At 39.1% G+C, this 21,437-nt stretch overlaps 2 protein-coding genes across 8 annotated transcripts in view; one reads left to right on the top strand and one right to left on the bottom strand.

Moving 5' to 3' along the window:
- The window catches only part of CYFIP1 (cytoplasmic FMR1 interacting protein 1), an 86,672-nt gene extending 85,194 nt beyond the window's left edge, over positions 1 to 1,478 (top strand). For 3 of the 4 annotated variants that reach the window (XM_067294131.1, XM_067294124.1, XM_067294140.1), the window contains exon 31: positions 319 to 1,478. In XM_067294131.1, the coding sequence (XP_067150232.1) occupies positions 319 to 483 (165 nt within the window). In that variant the 3' untranslated portion in view covers positions 484 to 1,478. The remainder of the gene's footprint in view (positions 1 to 318) is intronic. The other variant, XM_067294148.1, reaches the window with a different exon arrangement.
- A 1,828-nt stretch (positions 1,479 to 3,306) lies between these two features.
- Positions 3,307 to 16,774, bottom strand: NIPA2 (NIPA magnesium transporter 2). 4 transcript variants are annotated; one of them, XM_067294180.1, is made up of 8 exons: positions 16,518 to 16,774; positions 9,549 to 9,609; positions 8,987 to 9,207; positions 7,472 to 7,528; positions 6,884 to 6,974; positions 6,568 to 6,642; positions 5,218 to 5,378; positions 3,307 to 4,282 (listed from the first exon to the last, which is right to left on the bottom strand). In XM_067294180.1, exons 3-8 carry the CDS (start codon positions 9,123 to 9,125, stop codon positions 3,645 to 3,647), a joined length of 1,161 nt encoding a protein of 386 aa, XP_067150281.1. In that variant the 5' UTR covers positions 9,126 to 9,207; positions 9,549 to 9,609; positions 16,518 to 16,774; the 3' UTR covers positions 3,307 to 3,644. The 4 variants fall into 4 exon arrangements, with proteins under 4 accessions (XP_067150281.1, XP_067150291.1, XP_067150303.1 ...); XM_067294190.1 differs by lacking the exon at positions 16,518 to 16,774 and adding an exon at positions 14,856 to 14,873; XM_067294202.1 differs by lacking the exon at positions 6,568 to 6,642.
- Between the last annotated feature and the right edge of the window lie 4,663 nt (positions 16,775 to 21,437).

Consider the following 21,437-nt stretch of genomic DNA (forward strand, 5'->3'; position numbering starts at 1 on the left):
CATTAGTGCTGGAGTTTGAAGACTGGGCAGTTAAAATTTTAATTTTCGTGATATTTTCTTTAACACTTCCCATCTCATATACATACACTCAGATAGGACAAGGTTGTTGTAAATTGCCTTTTTTTATACAAAAATCAGCACTATCAAAACCCAAAATGCTCATTGAGTGTTGACATTGGGTTTTCACTAGATTAGCAGTGGAAGGGAAACATAACATTGTTGTGAGAGGTGAGGTAACGGCATTTGGTGCTTCTTTTGTCTAAAGCTTTTTATCTCTGAAGTTAATTCCTAGGTGTCTGGTTTTTTTGATGTTTGCAGCCTTTGAAGAAAATGGTTGAGAGAATTCGCAAGTTCCAGATTCTGAACGATGAAATAATTGCTATTTTGGACAAGTATCTGAAGTCTGGTGATGGAGAGAGTACACCCGTGGAACACGTGCGCTGCTTCCAGCCACCTATTCATCAGTCCCTGGCCAGCAACTAGACTTCCCACTTTTTATTTTAGTTACAATATTTTTTGCACCTATTTAGGCTAAAAGTTTGAGAAAGTTAAAAAAAAAAAACAAAAAAACAAAAAACCAAAAAAAACAAGTTTTAAGAAATAATCTCATCTGCCTTTATACCTGTGCCATTTGAGTGGTGCTTTGCCCTCTTCAGTCTCCAAGCACAGTAACTGTATACAATCCATAATTATTTTTCTAGACTAAAATTTTATATACTTTGATTAAAAGCCTGCAAATGTAAAAGGTTTGTTTTTGAAAACTCTGCATTCTGTACTGAGGTGGCCATTTTAGACTGGACTGGCTTTTTTTTTTTCCTCCTCAGCTATCAAAATAATAGCTGTGGAGGATTAGAAACCAGGTTCTGTAGAAAATTATTTAGAAATCAGTTCCTAATTGTTTGTATTAGAGCATTAATTGCTTAATTAGCCTTTATTAAAAAAAACCCAAACTACTGCTGGTGCTTTGTGAATAATTTTTGTAGTCAATTATGTTCTCCTCTTTGCAAAACTATTCTACTGTTATCAGTAATTATGGAAATGAAGGCTAATTAAAGTGATCATTTTAAAATTATTTAACATGGAGGTGACTGATAGTATTCTGAGCTTTTAAAAAGGCAGCAGTTTAATGGATTAGAATGGGGTCTGTTTGCTTTTTCCTAATGAAAGTTTATACCATAACTTATCTTCTGGTTGGAGATACATACTTGTGTACCAAATTACATGTTTACAAGTGATAAGGAATTCATGTTTAGAAGATTCTTGAATACAGTGAAGAGGTGTAATCTATCCCAGTACATAAGCTTTAATGAAATTAATCATGATTTACTTATGGAGACTATTTGTTTAATTACACTTACTGTATTATGTACTGTATTATCACTGCATCAGTAAAATTGTTTGGAAAACTTTGCAACTGTAAAACTTGCATTTTAAAGCAACCTGTCCAGCCATAAATAGTAAAATTCTAATAGCTTTAAGACCTCTTGCTTTCTTACTGCAGGATGTTACAGAATTTTTCCAGTGGTGTCATATAGTCACTTAGCTGTTAGGACCCAAAACTATCTTATCAAAACCAACATAAGTTAAAATGGCTGGAATAGACACAGCTAGTTAATTACAAGTTTTAGCCAAGATGTGGATTTCTGGATATGATCTAACCAGTACAGTGCAAAACTGTCTAAGACCGCATCCCTTTGAGAACCAGATTTTCCTCTTTCCTCATGCTACTTTAAAGTTTGGTTTAGCATGTCCTTTTCTCCTGTTCAGCTCTTTTCAAAGGTTTCAAACCAACAGAATTAAGTCCAGTAATGAGTGGAAATGAGTGTCTGATGGGATGTAAGCAGGAGATGAGGAATGTGTAGGTATGGGCAGGGCAGGAAATGATCTTGAGGAAAGAGAAGAAATGAGATTAAATTCCTCAGCAAAAGAAGAGGGCAGAGATTTGGCAGGCAGTCTGTAAGCAAACCTTCACCAACACAAGTTTTCCCAGGATTTTGTGCTTGAGAGGGGCCTTTCTGGAAGGGTCTCTGTTGTGGTGAGAGCATGTGCAAGGATGCCACTGAGGGTAGGAGACCCAGGTGGAAGTGGGAAACACATGTGCTTTGTTACACCACTTTGTTTCAGGATTATCTTTTACAAGATGCTGCTTTGACACAAAGTTTTAAGCAACATTTCTTTTTCATTCTGGACAACACTGTGCCAACATGACTTCTGATCAACCAAACATTTCCCCTGCTTCAGGCTTCAATTAAGGAAATGAACAAATTAAGCGACTGTAACTGGTTTAGGGATAGATCTCACGCACCCTAAGCATAAGCTTGGCACTGCAGTACATAAATGGTTAATAAAGCCTGATTTCTGCTTTAAGAACTATTTAAAAATAATGAATCCTCATGTGATTAAACTGTAATTCTTACAGGTTAAGTGGCAGCAATAAGAGAATCAGTTTTTAATACAGTAAAACTACTGGTCTGAAAATGAATTTTATGATCACTTTTTTCCCTTTCATGAATATGAGTGTCAGAGACTTTCAAATATAGTGTAGTCTGATGAGGTGTTTATTTCACATTTTCAAAGGTAGGTGGCTTATTTTTCCTCCTTTCAACAGGATATTAGACTTTAAAGGAGTTAAGCTTCTGGATACAGGAGTAGATTAACCCACTTTTATGAACTGCTTTACGTGGTGTAACTGCTTCTAGCCTGAAAAAAAAACAACAAGGTTTAAGAGAGAGCCTCTCCTCCCCCCTTCTGTTTTTTTTAATTAATTCACCTGTCTCTGAGTCTGAAGTCTAAAGCATCTACTACAACATAAAGTAACAGCCTGTGTTGCGTGACATTTTAATCTGCCCTTCTGCTAGGCTGGTGCTTTGGTGCTGAAAGCGGCACCCCGGTGTACACTGACTTTTCTACAGTCTGCATTCTGCCCTGCCCTTGTCAGTTAATATTTTGGCCACTATTAACTGCTCAGATTTCTCCTCCTGCATCAACTGGCATGAAACTTGGAGCTACCACCTCACCCATCCAAGCAGAAGCTCCTGCCTTGCTGTTCTTCCCAGCCAGCTACTCTGATTTGGTAAGGTTTTTTTTGATGTACTGTAAAGCCTGCATTTGTAAACATACAGCTTTAGTACAGCAATACATTCAGAGAAATCTTAGTCTTGCTTGGCTGTAGTTTTTCCTTTCCTCTTTCACAAATTGGGACAAGAATACTTAATACAGCACCTGGTTGAGTATGTTTGCAATCACTCAGTATTCATTCAGGTACAAGTCAAAAGGATTCAGGTTCATTGCAATATTTACCACCAATGCAGAAATAAAGCAATTTATTTTTGATAAAATTGTCATTAGTGCAATACATCTTTAAAACAGAAGAGTGAAATGAGACTATTTATTTACACATAACTTACTTAAGCAACAAAAGCAACTGTGGTCTGAGGTTGTTTTAGTATTTTTAAAGTAAAAATAAGGCAAATTAAAATCCCATCAGTGTTCTTGGTCCAGACTAATCAAACTTAAATATTAACGATTGTCTACACATACTGTTAAAAAGTACATAAGTCTCTAGACAAGCTCAGACATTTCACAGCAGAAAAAAATTCCAGAGTTACAGAATTGTTCTTTTCTTAATTAACATGTAGATATTCTCAGAAGGCTGACAGATTTCCATTTCTCCTGGCAGAGAGACTCTCAGTGGATTGTATTTCACCTACACAGGTAGAACTTTCTTCATCAAGATTAAAGCAGTCATATGTGCTCAGCAAAGTACCATTTGCTGCTCTGTCATCTTTCCGTAAAGAGACAGGCAAATTTGCTAGGGTGAAACTAACATCTTTAAAGGCATGCAATAAAAAGATCCCCACGATAATAGTGAGAAAGCCACTGAAGGTGCCAATAATATCATCAGCCGCCATGTGTTGCCACTCCTTGAAAAGGATAGCAGAACAAGTTAAAACAGATGTTGTAAAGAATACATAATATATCGGAGTCACTATTGAAGTGTTGAATATATCCAGAGCCCTATTTAAATAGTTGATCTGTGTGCTCACGCAGACAATAAGGCTTAGCAGCAGAATCCATGACAAGGGATGTTTCAGCACTGGTTTGCCTGCAAAAAGTTCCTTTATAGCGATGCCCAAACCTTTTACACAGGAGACTGATAATGCTCCAATTACAGAGCAAATTGTTATGTACACAAGAATGTTGGTCTGTCCATGACGAGGTCCCACCACAAATATTAGAATTAAAGACACAATGACAACAAGAGTTGCAAAGACCACAAAACCTGCAGTTGGGAAAAAGATCTTGTTATTTACATACATGATCAGAAGCCTTTTGAGAGGTACCAAGAAAGCATGTATTAACCACATGATTGACTAGCTCAATGTAAGCAGAAAAGCTCAGTGATTTTTTTTTATTACTCCTCAAATATCAAAGTTGAAATTTTTTTTAGCTAAAATAAGAATGAAACTCAAGCATGTTATATTACTATTCTATCAGCATGACAACTAGAAGGTGAGATTGTTACGTTCCCTTACACACAGGCTCAGTGAAGCATAGAGGCTGCCGCATACAGGGCTTGTGCCTGAATGCCCTTTAAGATGTATGTTTTGGCAGGCTGCTGCATTCATCACTGATTTCCAATAATCAGGTCATCCCTTAAGATTAGATAACCTTATCTCTGTGCTAGACCTTTCTGCATGTTTAAAATTGAAGTAGTCTTTGCATATACAGTATTTTGCAGGTGTGTATTTGAGAGTGCCTCATCTTCCACCTGAGCATAGCAGATAGATAGTCTCAAAGAGAATACTTCTCAGCAGACACACATCTACCACAGAACCTACTTACTCATTTTAAGAATAGCTCAAAATTGGGCTTACAGAGACTGACATACTTCAGTTAAAATTTATAAAAATTACATTTTTAAACAAATGCAGCAGCACAGCTGGATACCATCATCTCAGTAGGTCACATCAAGACACTTTGTTCAAAGCCAGAAAAGTTCACTGGCATCATGCAAAGTTCCCTATGGAATTTGTCACAGAACTCAAATCTCTACCTCATTTTGACAACATAAAGCAGACACGGATTTATCTTCCTGGAACTTGAAAGCAGTGGTAATACAACTATAATAGAGAAATTATGGGCTGCTTAGAGAAAATTAAGCATATAAGTCTTCCTGTATTAGCTACTTAGAGATCAAACCAACGTTTTTCTTACCTGGATCACCTAATTTGTGGGACATTTCATTCAAAGTTTCTACTTCCTCCTCTTGTGGAGCATGAATCACCATCACAGTTGATCCCAGGATACTTAGCAAACACCCTATTTTTCCGTGTAGATTAAGTTTTTCGTTTAAAAAGTAGGATGACAGAATGGCACTAAGAAGGAAAAAAAAAAAACCCAGCAAGCAGGGAATTAGTAATATTTCATTAATTTGCTTATCATTTTGCAAGTTATTTTGACTGCACAGATCACTTGCATACTCCCATGTGCAGCTTTTAGGGAGCTGGAAAATTATTAATGTCCATAAATCAGTTATGGTAAATCCACTAATTAAGCATATACTTAAAATAACTACACAGTTGATTTTCTGCCTCAAGATACTCACTATGGACAGAACTACCCCTTAATATCTGGCACCTCCCCAAGAAATTTTTTCTTATGCTACCTCCTCAAACACTGCATGGAAAATACTACACACTGTATGTATCTAGGCACTCAAAAAAATTATCTTTAAAAGACAAAACCTTAACTTTAATTAGGAATGAAAATATTATCCTTCTGTAATATAACTTTTTTTGAAATATAGAATCACAGAATCGCTGAGGTTGGAAGGGACCTCTGGAGATCATCTAGTCCAACACCCCTGCTCAGGCAGGGTCACCTAGAGCACATTGCACAGGATCACGTCCAGGCGGGTTTTGAATATCTCCAGAGAAGGAGACTCCACAGCCTCTCTGGGCAACTTGTTCCAGTGCTCTGTCACCCTCACAGTGAAGAAGCTTTTTCTCATGTTGAGATGGAACTTCCTGTGTTTCAGTTTGTGCCCGTTGCCTCGCGTCCTGTCGCTGGGCACCGCTGAAAAGAGTCTGGCTCCATCCTCTTGACACCCTCCCTTCAGATATTTGTAAACATTGATAAGATCTCCTCTCAGTCTTCTCTTCTCCAGGCTAAACAGGCCCAGCTCTCTCAGCCTTTCCTCCTAAGAGAGATTCTCCAGTCCCCTAATCATCTTTGTAGCCCTTTGCTGGACTTGCTGCAGTAGCGCCACATCTCTCTTGTACTGGGGAGCCCAGAACTGGACACAGTACTCCAGATGTGGCCTCACCAGGGCTGAGGAGAGGGGGAGGATCACCTCCCTCGGCCTGCTGGCAATGCTCTGCCTAATGCACCCCAGGATACCATTGGCCTTCTTGGCCACAAGGGCACATTGCTGCCTCATGCTTAACTTGGTGTCCACCAGGACCCCCAGGTCCTTCTCCGCAGAACTGCTTTCCAGCAGGTCAACCCCCAACCTGTACTGGTGCCTGGGGTTATTCCTCCCTAGGTGCAGGACCCTGCACTTGCCTTTGTTGAACTTCATGAGGTTCCTCTCCGCCCAGCTCTCCAGCCTGTCCAGGTCTCTCTGAATGGCAGCACAATCTTTATAGAAGATGATACGTTTTTACAGGGTGGGGTAGAGATGCATTGCTAGAACCATTTTGGAGCATCACCTCACTTCATATTTGGAGAGATTCAAAGTTACTCCCAACGTTCATAAGCATTCTTTATTCACAGAGAAGAACAAACCATATCTATTACAGCATATTTCAACGACAGACATTCCTAAACAAGTATTTTCTTTTCTCTCTGAAATCACACTGCCTTCTGTTAAGTTTCTTACCTTACAAGAACACTGAGAGCTCCTAAAGGAGTCACTAATGTAGCTGGTGCAAAAGCATAGGCAGCAAAGTTAGCTACTTCGCCAGCTCCCACTGCAGAGTAATAATAATAAAGTAAGTTAGGCTGTCTTATGTAATGAACCTGTGAATCACAGCAAGCGTTCTTGCAGACACAAACCCTCCATTAATATATTTTATAAAACAGAAGAGGCTGGGGGGCAACAGATACTAAAATGCATTCAGCCAAATTAGAAGACATCATCCCACAATATACTTCCCTATAAAGAACCTTGTATATCTAAACACATCTGTGCTAAGGCAAAAACCAGAATGCATATGCTAGTACGAGCAAAACAAGAAGTCTGCCTAGTTCCACTGCCCAACATGGAAAAAAAAAAAAGTTAATGAAAGAGCTTCTGATGTTAGAGAAGTTGTTAAAAATCATTAGGGTTGCATACATCAAATAACCAGATAACATTGCTATATACTATAGAATTCCTATCTTGCTCATTTCTTGTAACCACTGCTGCCATCTATGGCACAGTCATTTCTTTAGATTATATAATGCAAATTATATTTTTGATACTTACTTGAAAGAAGTCCTGCCCACCACAGCCATTCTTTAAGGTATGCATGGCCACCTTGACCTAAAATTGAAAGAATGTTTATTACTCTTTTGAAAACATATGTAGGCAAACACTAAGCACTGTTACTGATAATGTCACCAAAACAGTTTTTGTAGTCCATGTCCTGAAAAAGATGGGCAGTGTTTTTATACCTAGCATCTATAGTGAGAGGGGTTGACATCAAATCATCTTCGATCAGATGTGCAGATGCCTCCAACAACCTACTTTGAAAACTACTTATTTCATTTGTACTGGAAGTAGCACTGGTGACCATATCTGCTTTACCTGAAAAAGAATTCTTTCAACTCACTTTAACAACATAAAAGTCCAAATTACATGCTTCTTAAGAGAGACCCATTTTCTGAAAATACTGCTCAACTTACATGGCTGATTACATGTACAAACATGTGCAGTGTAGAGACACTTTCCTCCTCCAACACAGCAAGCATGAATTCTGTATCCCATTCAAAATCAACCACCTTTTAGAAGCAAAGATGAAAGGTACTGAATTAAAAATATTCAGATTCAACCTTCTGAATGATCTAAGGATACTATAACCATTCTTACATGCTATCAGGAGCACACTGTTCCCAACCCAATATTCTTTTGCAGTTCCGACCTAGTGTAACATTCATTCCTTTCTCTTGCATATATTTGGGGAGGGTGGAGAAGTTGGTGGCTTGTAAAATCTTGAAGACCTTATGCTGAGTCTATCTCTGTGGTAGACAGAACTCCGAATACCTTTCTACTAGATACTTCAAGCATGCATCTCATCTGCCAAATACAGAGTCAGTTATGGGACACACACACACACTTAGTTAGCACTAGTCAGCGCTTTACTGTTTGGATCAACTACGTCAGCAAATGGATGAAAATCAATTCCCCAAATGGTATCAGCTAGACTAAAAGCTATTTAATATTATTAAATGCAGTTCAACAAAATAAAGTTAGAATTGTACACAGCAGTCCACTAAAATGGCTTTTTCTGCTTTAGTAAAATATTAACACATCACTGAAACCAAACACCATTTAAAATCTTCCTGTCTTGTTTTAAAACTTTTCAGCAACTCCATTTTACAGACTTTTCAGAAGAAATCTTAGTTCCATACATGATTTTTAGTTGCCTAAAACAATGTCCTGACACTCAAAAGCAGTTACACTCTTTAAAATCATTCTTTCAGGAGTAAAGAGAGGTAGGTAAGAGACTCCTGGTTCCAAGTTCAATTTGCAAGTACAATTCAAACTTAACTGACATGCAAACAAGTTGTACAACAGATGTTCCCAGAAGGCATAAAATGTAAATTGAATAGTATGTATCACACACAGAGTTAGGTATATCTGACACCAGAGGAAAAACACATCAGCTGTATGTTCTAGGTTTCAGATGCCTGTAACAAACAAAAAAGGTCAAAACAAGATGAGATGTAGTCATCTTCTGCTAAGCTCAAATGGCAGAAAGTTTCTTAAACATGTATTTACCTGCTCTCATGGAGCCTTTCCTAGCTAACCGGAGCAGGCCCTTCTTTTTCAGGATGAAACTTCCTCCAATGAAAATGCTGGAACTCATAGCCAACACCAGACCAATATAGAAGTCATATCTTCCACGAGTTTGGCTCATCTCGTAAAACTAAAGACTGTCACATGGATCAGTGAACAGCAGAACTTCTGTTACTCAACACAAAGTGATGCAACACCGAAACCTGAGCAAAATATACACATCATAATTAAGCTGGTATAAATATGTATTCTCTATAGGAAAACATCAACAGCTTATGATGCATGATTCTAATGCAGACAGCCCATGCTATCACAGAAAGAAAAAAAAAAAAAAAGCCAAAAATCCCCAGCAATCTTTGAAGCAAGGATGAGTGACTAACAAGTCTGAACACACAGAAGGGCATCTGACCCAGAATATAAAAAATGAAATCCCAATCAAACATGAAAATGTTTGAAAAAAGTTAAAACTTTTAAACGTGATCTATTTATATTTTCTATATACTCAGTTCTATATCCTTCATATTGATACTGATCAATTACTTACATTGAAATTAGTTTATAACAGAGTTTGAGGAAAACCACAGCATCTCTTCCATATAAACCCACTAGAAAAAAAATGAAAGAGAAGATTAGAGCAGGTGCTTAATCATAGGGTAGCGTGCCTCACACAAACAAGCTTGAGATTCATGCACAGGCAGTCATCCTCTCATTAATCAAAGGGAAACCTGGAACCAAGGAGAAAAGGCATCTGTTGATATATTTTACAAAGAATTTCAAAAACCTGTATGAAGCATCTTTTCAATTATAGCTCCAGTAGCAGTTATGAGTGTACTGTTGAAAAGCTTTCACCAGGACTGGTAAGATTCCAAATTTAGTTATGTGGGACCTTTACCAACAACTGAGCAGAAAGTCATTAATTTTTAGAATAGAAATCAAGGTTTTTGATTCTTGACCTCTAACCTCATATGAAAATTTACTTCAGTATATCTTTTCTCCTGATACATGCTACAAGGAGATCATCTCAGATTTCATCTAACACTTAAGATTTTGAATTTAAGATATCTCTATAAATTGTTTTTAAAACTGAAAAATCAACTCAAAATATTTTCAAGGTGATTAATCTCTCCACAGTGTGACAGGAAATGAAAACTATTTTTAGGCTTCGATTTTAAGACAACTGATAAATATGGCAGTATAGAGAACTGTTCTAAAGGGAGAAAATACCTATCGATAAAACAAATTTTATTTCCCAGGAACTCAAATTGCAGATATACTGAAACTAGCATTTATTTCCTTAAGCAATTATTTTTCAGATATACAGAAGTGTGGCATGTGATGCAAGTCACATTAACAAGCTTTTTATTTAAAAGGAAAAGGGGGCAAAAAAAAAAAAAAAAAAAAAAGGAGGGAATAAAATGCTTCCATTTCAGTGCTTATTAGAATCTGAATTCCAAAGTTCTTAGGGTGAGATTCAGCAGTAGCTTCCCCAAACGGGAGTATGATGTTGGTGTCAAGACACTGCAATATAAAGCACCCCCTTCCCTGCCAATACTCTAGCAGAGAGGGACATACCACAGAGAGTCCAGGACTTGGTAAAATCATTTTGCAGTCTGCCATGCAAGTTCACTGTTCCAATTCCTGCATCTGTTTCTTCAAAACCTGTCTTCTCCCAGTACTACCCTTCCCTATCTGTTCTTGCTTCCATAGCACTAAATAAGAGTATGGTTACTAGTGTAGCTTTTTACTAAAGCAGAACTCGCCATACTGGCAAAACCACTTCCCCCCTCCACTTGCCTAGCTTTGTCTACACAAAAACATTTCTGTCAGAAGAGCATAACTTAGTTCTGTCCTGACATCGTCCATCCACTGCATTTAAGAGACAAGGGAAGAAGCACAGACTGCTTTCCTTTGAAGTAGAGAGACGGAATTTGATTGCAAAAGAATGAGGAAAACTTGCAAACTAACAGACAGAAGGTAATCTTGTGAATTTAGACTTAAAACGCCATAAGATGGTACACTTCAAAACTACTAGTTTTACTTTTCTGCAAGTCCCAAATAGATAAAAGGATTTTTTGATTCTCTGTCAACCACTTTGTTAATCTTGTAAACAACTCTCAAATCTTGACCACCTTTTTTTTAGCAAAAAATATTGCTAGCTCTTCTTTCTAAGTTTAATATTTTTTTGTCATCCTGGAAATGGCAAGTCCAATCAATTTCTGCTTGGGCTGGACTGCCATACTTCTGTTTAAGGTTTATACAGAGGTCTACATTTGCTGACCATTTGTGTAGCACAGTCACAGTGAACCCAGTTCCTCTCTGGTGAGATTTGGTTCACTTTGCATACAGAGTAGATGGAATTTGCATGTGTGGAATGGACATGTATAGCTGTGAAGTCAAAGCAATAGCAGGCACACTAAGTTCTACACTTCAGGGGAAGATATGTAGTTTAATTATAATCCTAAGATTTAGCAAAAGAAGAGGAACTAATGTGTCTTCACAAGTATCATCTAGAAAAACTCATTTCCAAATAAAAGAAAATGACATGAACAGTTTCTGGAATCTATACTCCTCTCTCGTTTCAGCTTTGGGACATGTCAAAGCTGTCATATTGCAGCAACCAGGGCCACCACTAAGTTGTACGCAGGAGAGAAGCTAGATTTAGGAGGAAAACAAAGCTTGCAGTGGTTTTAGGTGTATTTGGTGTAGTTTTGCAAAGGCTCTTTAACCAAGTTCACAGCTGATTTAACATACAGAATATTTCATCCATACAAGACTAGCAGCAGTTTCATGGAGGAATACTAGCTTATCACCCTGACTTCAAAGATGTAATGAGGGGATAAGACTTTCCTATCTGCACAAGGAATAGCAATTATAATGCCTTGAAGAACCATCTATTTATAAACTGCCTGTGGATCATCTACTACTATGACTCATAACTCTCAGAAGGCGCACAACAGTATGATGAAGAACACCACAGGGAAGGTACCGAATTTGAGGGTTAGTTGGCAGGGAGAGATGAAGGAGAAAAACCTTTTGGTGAAACTTCCGAGACATAAGCAAGTCCAGACTAGCCACAAAGTTTGTTTTATTTCAAGATGTAATGAGGAGTATCACAAACGGCAAATAAAGCTGCAGACAAGAAACAACGTGTCTGGTCTAAAACACCAAGGAAACACTTTGTCTCTTTGCTCAAAACTCCTTCTCTCCCAATTCCTCTCCCAAAAGCAGAACACATACACACACAGCTCAAAAGATGTTAAATATTTATTCTATCAAATAAGATAAGCTTTCTAAATACTCAAAAACACTAGAAAAGTGATATAAGATGAAATAATGTGTTATAATGTGAGGGAGTTATCAGTCAAAGAAAATGTGTATCGCCTTTCCAAGCTGAACGTTGTATGTGGCAATAATTACAGGTAGTAAAAGTAATATGGAGAAGTGTTCTAACTCAGCCTACCTGGCCACCAGCCCTCATGAGTAAATGGACAGTCTTTTCTCCTAGAAATAATCTAAGTATATTCTAAACTATTTAAATGTTAGAATTCTGCATTCTGTCATCTCAACATTGATCTTAAAGTGTGAATGGGATGAAGTCACTGAGCTAGAAAGGACCTTCACAGGCCATTTACTTGAACTCTTTGCCCAAGTGCAGCATCATTCACTGCTCCTCCTCATTATGGACAATTCAGACAAGTTATCTGCCAAGAAATACTTATGAAGGAAATGTCACAAACATCATCCCAGACATGCCTCACTGTTTTGATACTGTTAGAAATTCTCATTATTTAATCTAGATCTTCACCTTGACTACTGAAGCCTGTTGGCTGGTTGTCCACATTGGATTCAAAAAAGCTACAACTCCCTCCATTTTTGCACCAACATCTTATTTTACTCTGCAAGATAGGGATTTGGGGCCTCCTGCTGTGTGCTCCTCTGGGTCCCTTCCCAATAGCACTCACTTTTTATGAGGTGCAACGCCCAAAGCTGCATACAGTATTTTTGCTGAGCTCTTATCACTTCTGCAATACAGCAGAAGACTATACTTCTTTTTATATAAATCCAGATGGGTGGTGTTCTTAACCCTTTCTGAGCAGTAATCTACTGTTGACTGATCTTCAACTCGTAAATTAGTATAACATCTAAATTCTTTCCTACAGACCTATTTTTCACCAACTTGTATTCATATAGCCAATCATTCCTGCCTAGATGCAATAACTTTTATTTATTCCTTATAAATAGCATCTATTTTTTCAGAACTGTTTCCAGTTCATCTGAATATTTTGCCTTTTATACACTGGCAACCCTTTCCTGCTCAATGCCATCCATAAATTAAATATTTCTTTGCCCTTTCATTCAGATCACTAATAGTAAACAGCACAAGATTCAGACATTACTCATATGGAAGGATTTTCAAATAAAGGTCTTTTTTGACAAGAAATTAGTAATAGTTACTCCCGATACAACCATTCAGCATCTTTTGCATGACTATTTTCAATTCTGCTTATTTGGAAGAGCTCCACATTAAGTTTTAGGTTTCTAACCTTGAAATAGAGCATCTATTTAATGCCCTCCTATCCATAAGCTTTCCATAGAAGAAAAGTGGGCTGAACCAACAAACCAATTTTTAACAAATGTACATTGACTATTACTTGCTCCCTTGTTTCCCTCTACAGGAATACAACTACAGGAAACAGAAACAAACTTCCTGACAACAAACTGCAATTCACTGTTCAATTATGAGTCTTTGGAAGAACCTTCATATATACCAAATCTGTTCAGAAATCCAGAGGCATTTGCTTCTTAAAAATTTCAATGTGAGGTTTTTAAAATTTAAGTTAAAATAATATTGACATTTTAATAACTCAGTGAAAAAAAAAAATATGTCCATGATTTCAAGTTAATCTCATTTTCATGCAAGCCAAACACAAGACTCTGTACACTGTCTTATCTATGCCTTAAAAAGGGGAAGGATTTCTGTTTTTAAAACATCTGAATAACAAATTAACATGATTTTTAAATTTGATCTTCCTTAGAGATATCTCACCTGAAACCTTACAGTTATTTCATGCCTTTTGCTTTTCACTTATCAAATAAAGTAATTTGAGGTCTAAGCTGTTCTTCAAAAGGTAGCACACTAAAGTTGAAGTGAAATACTATCCCAATCCTTTCAATTTTGTTCTGTAACTTAAGTGCTAAGGCATTTTTATTACAAAAACTATTATAAGGTTCTAATTATTGGCTTTAGTACTGTGAGTTTTTAGATGATGTTTATATACAGAACTCCTATGAAAAAAAATATGAACAGATATTCCATAAGATTACTAAAATCCCCCAAAACAGCCAACTTGGGTCTTTTTCTTCAGCTGTGTTCTATTCACTCATGAACTTTTTTTTTTAAACATAGGGATAGAGAGAACACTAAAAGGACAGGTACAATATAGCATTAAGACAAGAGATGCTCATTCAAAACTTAATCACATGCATCTTTAAAAGACTGAGATGCACACGCACAGTACCCCAAGATTCTGTATAAATTATTCAGGAACGAGTACCTCCAATTTTGCACCTTAAGTCTGCTCAAATGCAGATATATTTTTCCGGCTTTGTCAACAAGGTTGAATGAGTGTGCAAAGTTGTACAAATTATTTACATACTGCATAGGCAAGCTAAACTAAGTATTCAAATATGACATATTATAAAAATGCCTATATATATATATATATATATATATATATATATAAAACCCTATAATCTGAGGCACTAGCACAAGTATCCAGAAGGCAAAAGATACATAAACATTTTAAAAGTTGCCTACTTTAAGTTTTACTTTAACAGTGGGGAAACTTACTTCTATGTAGCAGATTTTCATTAACAAAGCAAAAGCAAGAAGCATTCCATTTGGAGATACTGGGAGAAAACAAAAATTTTATACTAGAGATCTTTGTACTTCTTATTCTTTACATTTCTTACTTATATGTATTCTCTTTTCAAAAGAGAATATCTGCTAAACAGAGTGGTATTCAGGCACTACACATGAACTACTACAGAAGGTGCTTTGTAACTGATATTGTAAGGACTGTATTTCCTAGAAGTCTATCAAAATAGACTCAAAGCTAAGCTTAGATGACATGACCTGCTTTATCTTTGCTGTACCTATTGTGCTAACCTCATGCTCAGTAGGATGAGTCACCAGCACAGGTCCACTAAATTTAAGATGGGCAATTTCAAATGTAAGATAAGTCAGTAAATTAGAAGTCAGATCTAGACTTCAGCTGCAGTTTTTGCTTTGACATGACCCATAATGTTAAAACTTGCTTTCTCTTTGCTAGGATTTTATCTTGAGAAGAATTAGTAACTTTTAATGAAAACAGAACCAGTACAATGCTTAATTCTAAGTGCAAGAATACAAACGAGAACTTACATAATTACTTCCTACCAATGAACTGTTTCCTTTTAGGAAAAAGATATATACAATGAGGCATTCAGAAAGAGGTGGGATAGCTTCCATAATGTTTTAATTTAAAATAGTGTTAAAATTATTGCAGGAAAATGAAGAACATCAAGGGAAAGAAAGAAGTGAGCAAGGAAATCAGGGACTAAAGAGTCAGACCCAACCTGTATCTTCACAGTAGGAAAATGAACGCAAAACATTATTCTGAACTAAAATCCAAAGCTATAGTTCCCCCCCACACACACCTCAAGCTAAAGCACAACCAGGATTTTGAAGTTCTGTTGATCTGGAACCAAACTGCACAAACTTCAATCTCCACTAAACCCAATCCTGGAGCAAACCCACGACATGCTGGTTCAACTCCCTGATAACAACATGCACACTCCACTAAGGAGTATGAAAACACAACAGCTTTGGTACTATTAGCACACTGTAACTTGCTAATTCTGTGCTGGCTAAAGAGTCTAACAAGCATCCATAACTTTTTAAATTATCATCATCATCGTCTCCAGAGCCAAAACCAGATCAATTTCCCACTAAGTAGAAATCAACACCACGGAAGGCTCCTTGGGCTCCTGCAGACAGGTTCAGCTCACGTAGCCGTGACAGCCACCCGTAATCACCACCACCCGCCCTAAGGAAAGCCGGCCCATCGAGGAAACCGAGGCACGGCTCGCCCTGGCCTGCTCTCTCCTCACCCACAGAGAGTGTCCCCAAACACGGCGCGGGGGCGGGAGGGGAATCGCTAGGACAGCGCTGGGAAGGCAGGCAGGCAGCAGCCAAAACGACTGGTGCCCCCCGGTGACGGGGGCCCAAGCCGTCCGGTGAGAGGCTGCCCACGCGGGGCCCTGGCTCGGGCCGGGCGGCGGGGGCACGTGGGCGCGGGGACGTGCCGCACGCCCGCAGGCACCGCCCTCCCCCCAACGGTTCAGCCTCCCCCCCAACGGCTGCCCGCCCCCCCTTACCCCGCCCTCTGAGGGGCCGGCCACACCGCCGCCCCCCTCCCGCCCGGCGAGCCGCGGCCGAGCCGGCCCCCCCCTCCTGCCTCTACCCGGTTACCTGCGGTCGCCGCCCCTCACATCCCTGCCGGGAGGGGCCCCGCGGCCGCCGCCGCCGCGCGCGGACAAAGAGGAGGAGAGGGAGGGGGGGGAGGCCGGAGCGGGCGGTAGGAGGGGCCGGTGCCCGCGCGCTCCGCCGCCATGAGAGGAGGGAGAGAGGGACTGGCCGCGGGGGGAGGCGGGGAACAGCGGCGAGAGCCGGTCGCAGCCCCCTGCCCGGCCGCCCCTCCGCGGAGATTCCGGCAGCGCCCGCCGGAAGGGGCGGGGCGCTGCCCGGCGCTCCACCTGCCTCCCGCCACGTGACATCCCCCCGCCTCCCCACGGTAACCCCTTACTGTCATTTCGGCGGTGGGGACTCGCAGGCGGCGCGGCGCGCTTCCCGTGACGTCACCGCCGCCGGCTCTGAGGCGCGGCGCCTCGGCGGCCGTTGCCGGCCCTGCGGCGGCCCGGCTGCCCGCCGCCAACGGCCAGGGCGTGTGTGTGTATGGGCGGGGGAGGGAAGCGTTCCGCACCTGCCACTCCCCAACTGCCCCCCCCGCCAACGGCCGGGGCTGCTCGCCGCTCCGAGCGCGTCCGGACCGGGGCCGTCCGGGGGCAGGGCAGGGCAGGCCCTCCCTTCGCCCCAAGGCGAAGGAGGAAATGCTAGTTTTAACCCCAGGCCTTTCTGACGCGGTTTTTGCCTTCCTCGTGGGGCCCTTTCGTTTTTTTAATTGTTATTTTATGTACGGCAGACACTTATTTCAAAACTCATCTCCTTCCCCACAGTCATGAATGGTTCAAAAATATTACCAGTTCTTACCCTAAGCTTTCCTGCCAGAAGTTCTCCATATTTTACACTCTCACAGAAAAAAAATCTAAACTTTGAAACCACATACAATAAGGGAAAAAAGGGCAGTTTTTACATTCTTTGGGATATGAATGAGTGTTTAAAAGTGATGCAATTTACCACACTCTTAATCCATGCTCTACAACCAAAACCACTTTAAATTAATCACAAATGAAGTATAATATGTGTGGTTAGATGCAAATATTTCTACTCAGCTTATGATGAAGGCTCTTTGATACACACAATTGTAAACAAGTGGCAAGCTTAAGACTCAGAGGGCTCTTCAGCTTCTCCAAAACTATTTAAACACACTTTCCAAAGCTGCCTTGCAATGTTTGGTCCCAATAACCTACACTCCCAAAATACATGCGACAGGTCCAAACAGAAGATGTGACTTTACTTTTTCAAATACGACTAGACTCTGTTTTATTACATATTTTACTGGCAAGAGTTTCTACTTCTGTTTCTTCTCTTTCTCATGATTTGTGTTGGACAAGCCATGGTCTTCAGCAGTGGCTGCTTCATTTTAGTTCAACTTCGCAACAAAAATGGAGAAGTGATCTTCGCTTTCCCTCATAGCATACCCATAACACGTCCATTCCTCAACACATTATGTGTTGAATTCCTTCTCATTAACTGAACCAGAATGGTCCCTCACTCTATCACATATTCCCTATAATATATAGGTCAGTCAGAGCAAATGGATAAGTTTTAGGCCTATTTTATTCCCACAGGCAAGATTCCATTCCCCAGTTTAAGACTAATCTAGTATTCATGACATGAACTTTGCACTTGCGAAACAGTTTAATGTATGTATATAAACTAAGCAATATGCAGTTATTACCCAAGTATACACAGTAGGAGGCTGGCATTTCTGTGTTTTGCAAGATACAAAACCTGTAGAGTCTTGAAATCAAGTTCAACAGCTGGTGAAAAGGATTCCTTAATGCAGCTTTAAAATAGATTTAAAAAATTAACTGTACCACCTAAAACAGTACAGTATGCACTGCAGTACCCATATCTAAGTTCAAAGTTTAAGGATATGATCATGACAAATGTTGAAAATAAATGCATATATATATTCCTGTGTTAAACAATAATAATGCCTAAAGCAAGTAAACTTATGCTTCCTCTCCTACTTTCCTCCCTTCAAAAAAGTCTCTTAACCAACTTAAAGGAACACTGAAGGAAATAAAGAATAAACACCTGAAAGTATTAACTGAACTCCTTTAAGTATTACAAACTCTTCAAGGGAATTCAGTCATGAGCTGTCAATCTTTGTGCTCATGTTCTCTCAACTAATTCTGCTTAACATTTTCTGATCTGTTCACATAAAATACGAAAGTATTAAAGTGCTTACAACTCATCACAGATCATTCAACCTTTATTTCAAACCAGGGGTTGTGCTCTGTAACAGAAAACATTCAAAATATCTCTGAGTAATTCATAACAGCATAGTATTGCAGAGATGCTTTCAGAATATCTGGATATTTTAGCAAAGAACTCCAAATATAAGAATGATGGTAACTTACCTAGCCTAATCCATTCTTGTAATATAACTCAATCAGCAATGCAGTCCACCTTTGTGCTCACTGTATTTCACAAGAAAGGTCTGCTAGAGTAGGTATTTTCACAAGGCTCTGGACAGATTTTTTTTTCATGGTTCCATTCACCTATTATGTTTATAAACATCTCATAAGGTTTAAGAAGTACAAAGAGCAAAAATGCCACCCACACCACCTCAGGGAACATTAGCAGGTATTCCGGTTTGCATTGCACACTGGCTGACTCTTGTGCAGTAATTTTCAACTGCGTACACATGGTGAAGGGATTGCAGTGAAAACCACCATAAGCCATCTACCCAAAGCTGCTATGCAGTTCCTTGGCAGAATGCTATCACCTGACAGTTTTAAAGCAACCCACAAGGCACGTTAAATTCAGTGAGATTGGTACATGGCAGAAACTTGATTGTGGAAGCAGGAAGCTGCAGCAAGGTCTATGGAGGCCATGTCCCTGCTGCATTTAGTGAGGAGGGCTGAGCCTAACCACGAATCTTGGTCTCCGAGTCCATTCATAGAACAGTCGCACTGTCACATAATAAAACTCTTCTGACCCCCTCCACAAGGGACTGCTTATGACTGGGCAGCCCTTGGAACATGGAAACCTCAGAAAAAAATCAACAGGACTTTTCTTTTGGTAAGAAAGGGAGAGGAAATGGCACTATCAGATTTTGGTCTTTTTAACACTGTTCCCCCGTGAACTGCATGAGTGATGTACTATCCTCAGGGTTGGTTAGTGCTTATGGCACACTCTGCCAGTGATAACAGCAGTGTAGATAGCATACCATTCCTTTTAGCACAATGCTGCTTTAGAAGCCTAACTCCAGAGCTGCACAAGAAGAGAATAGAGTTGAATTTTCCTGCTGAAGATGCATTCCTAAAATACATAGTCCTCCTATTTCCTATTCAAATAATTCAGAGATCCTGTATGTAAACAGGAAAACCTCTCGTTTTCTAGTCCTTCCATCTTTGTACACTGCAGTAGTATCACTGTCACCTTTGAAAATAAAATTGCACCTGGATATACACTTTAAAGAATCCACGCCAGTATTTTCACTGCATACAACATTTTGTTGGCGAGGAGCTAATTTACTTGTTTAAAAACAACTTTTAACTTTGACCTGCAGTAGCACTGATATAACCACTTAAGTGCAAGTGTGAAGACTGAAACATAGTTCTTGATGAATTCTGCCATTGAAAAGAAAAAAAAAAAATGCTCGACAGTCATGTTTGTTTGCCTGTACCTGATGTGAGAGCGCAACAGTTAATCTTGAGGAGCTATGAATTTCGGATGAAGATGGTCAATCTCAATAATTTTCTAATTGATTCCTTCTGTAGGAAGCTCTCATGACAGTAAATTAGGCTGGTGACATGGACTTCCCTTACATTTGTTGTCACTTCATGCACATCCAACTACAGAACTTTCCACAAAAGCCATCTATTGCTAGCCACTAGACAATGTACAGGAATGCATGAACAGAGAATGTGATAACCCTTAAAATACAGTTTAAAGTGACTCAGGCCCTGACAAACATTTTGCCAAAGATGAAGTGTTTATTTCACCTGTGAGCAAACTTCAGGGCAACTAAGACATTAAACAATAGCTTGTTGGCAGACACCACTATATAATGACTGAGTCCTCAGTGTGGCAATTAATCTGTACATGGGAAAGAATCTTCTACTATCAGTAAAAGCAAGGCTGCTATTTTATAAAAGGGTGAAAGAAATAGTTCAGGCTCATGAACTGAGATTACGCCTTATGATATCTAGATGCGTAGAAAAACTATTCTTTTTTTTCTGTAAGATAAAGAGGAGTCACAAAACAAGCATTGAGCTAGAAATAAATCATTTATTTTAAAACATTACAGGTTAATAAATAGATTAGTTATCAGAAAACTTAATAAATAGCTGTTTATAATTTACACAAGGCAAATACAACATGCCTATATTTTTTAAAAAGCAAGGAGAATAAGCTAGACTTGTAAGCCATTAACAAATCTATATATACATTATTTGGAAGCTAGTAAAATAAACCATTTTCATGTAATCTGTAGTTACTATATTGCAATAGCATTGAAGCAACCAAACCTATCACCCTGTGTATTTGTTGCCATCCACTTTTCTGCCACATCTCATTAGAAATATATATATATATATATATATATATATATATATTTTACATACCAGGAAAAAAAGCTCCACAGTTGAAAAAGTAACTCAAAAATACCCCTTATGTGTAACATTTTACACTCTTTAGAGCAACTGTCTGAGGAAAAAAAAAAAAAAAACCCAAACCAAAAAAAACGAAAAATGCTTATTTGCAGCTCTTTAAAAAGATTTCCTAATCCGTAACCTTGTAATCACTTGATTTCAACACTGCTGTCTGAAATACTTGGGCGCTAGTAATGATAACTTTTGACATCATTGGTGCTAACATGGTACACCCTGAAGTTCTGCATCACTTAAGCCCATATTCTGTAGCACCAATGAGTTACTACAAAGACCGATCTCTAAAGAAAACAGATGATAGCTAAAC

The sequence above is a fragment of the Apteryx mantelli genome, chromosome 1, assembly GCF_036417845.1.
Source record: "Apteryx mantelli isolate bAptMan1 chromosome 1, bAptMan1.hap1, whole genome shotgun sequence".
Classification (NCBI taxonomy): domain Eukaryota; kingdom Metazoa; phylum Chordata; class Aves; order Apterygiformes; family Apterygidae; genus Apteryx; species Apteryx mantelli.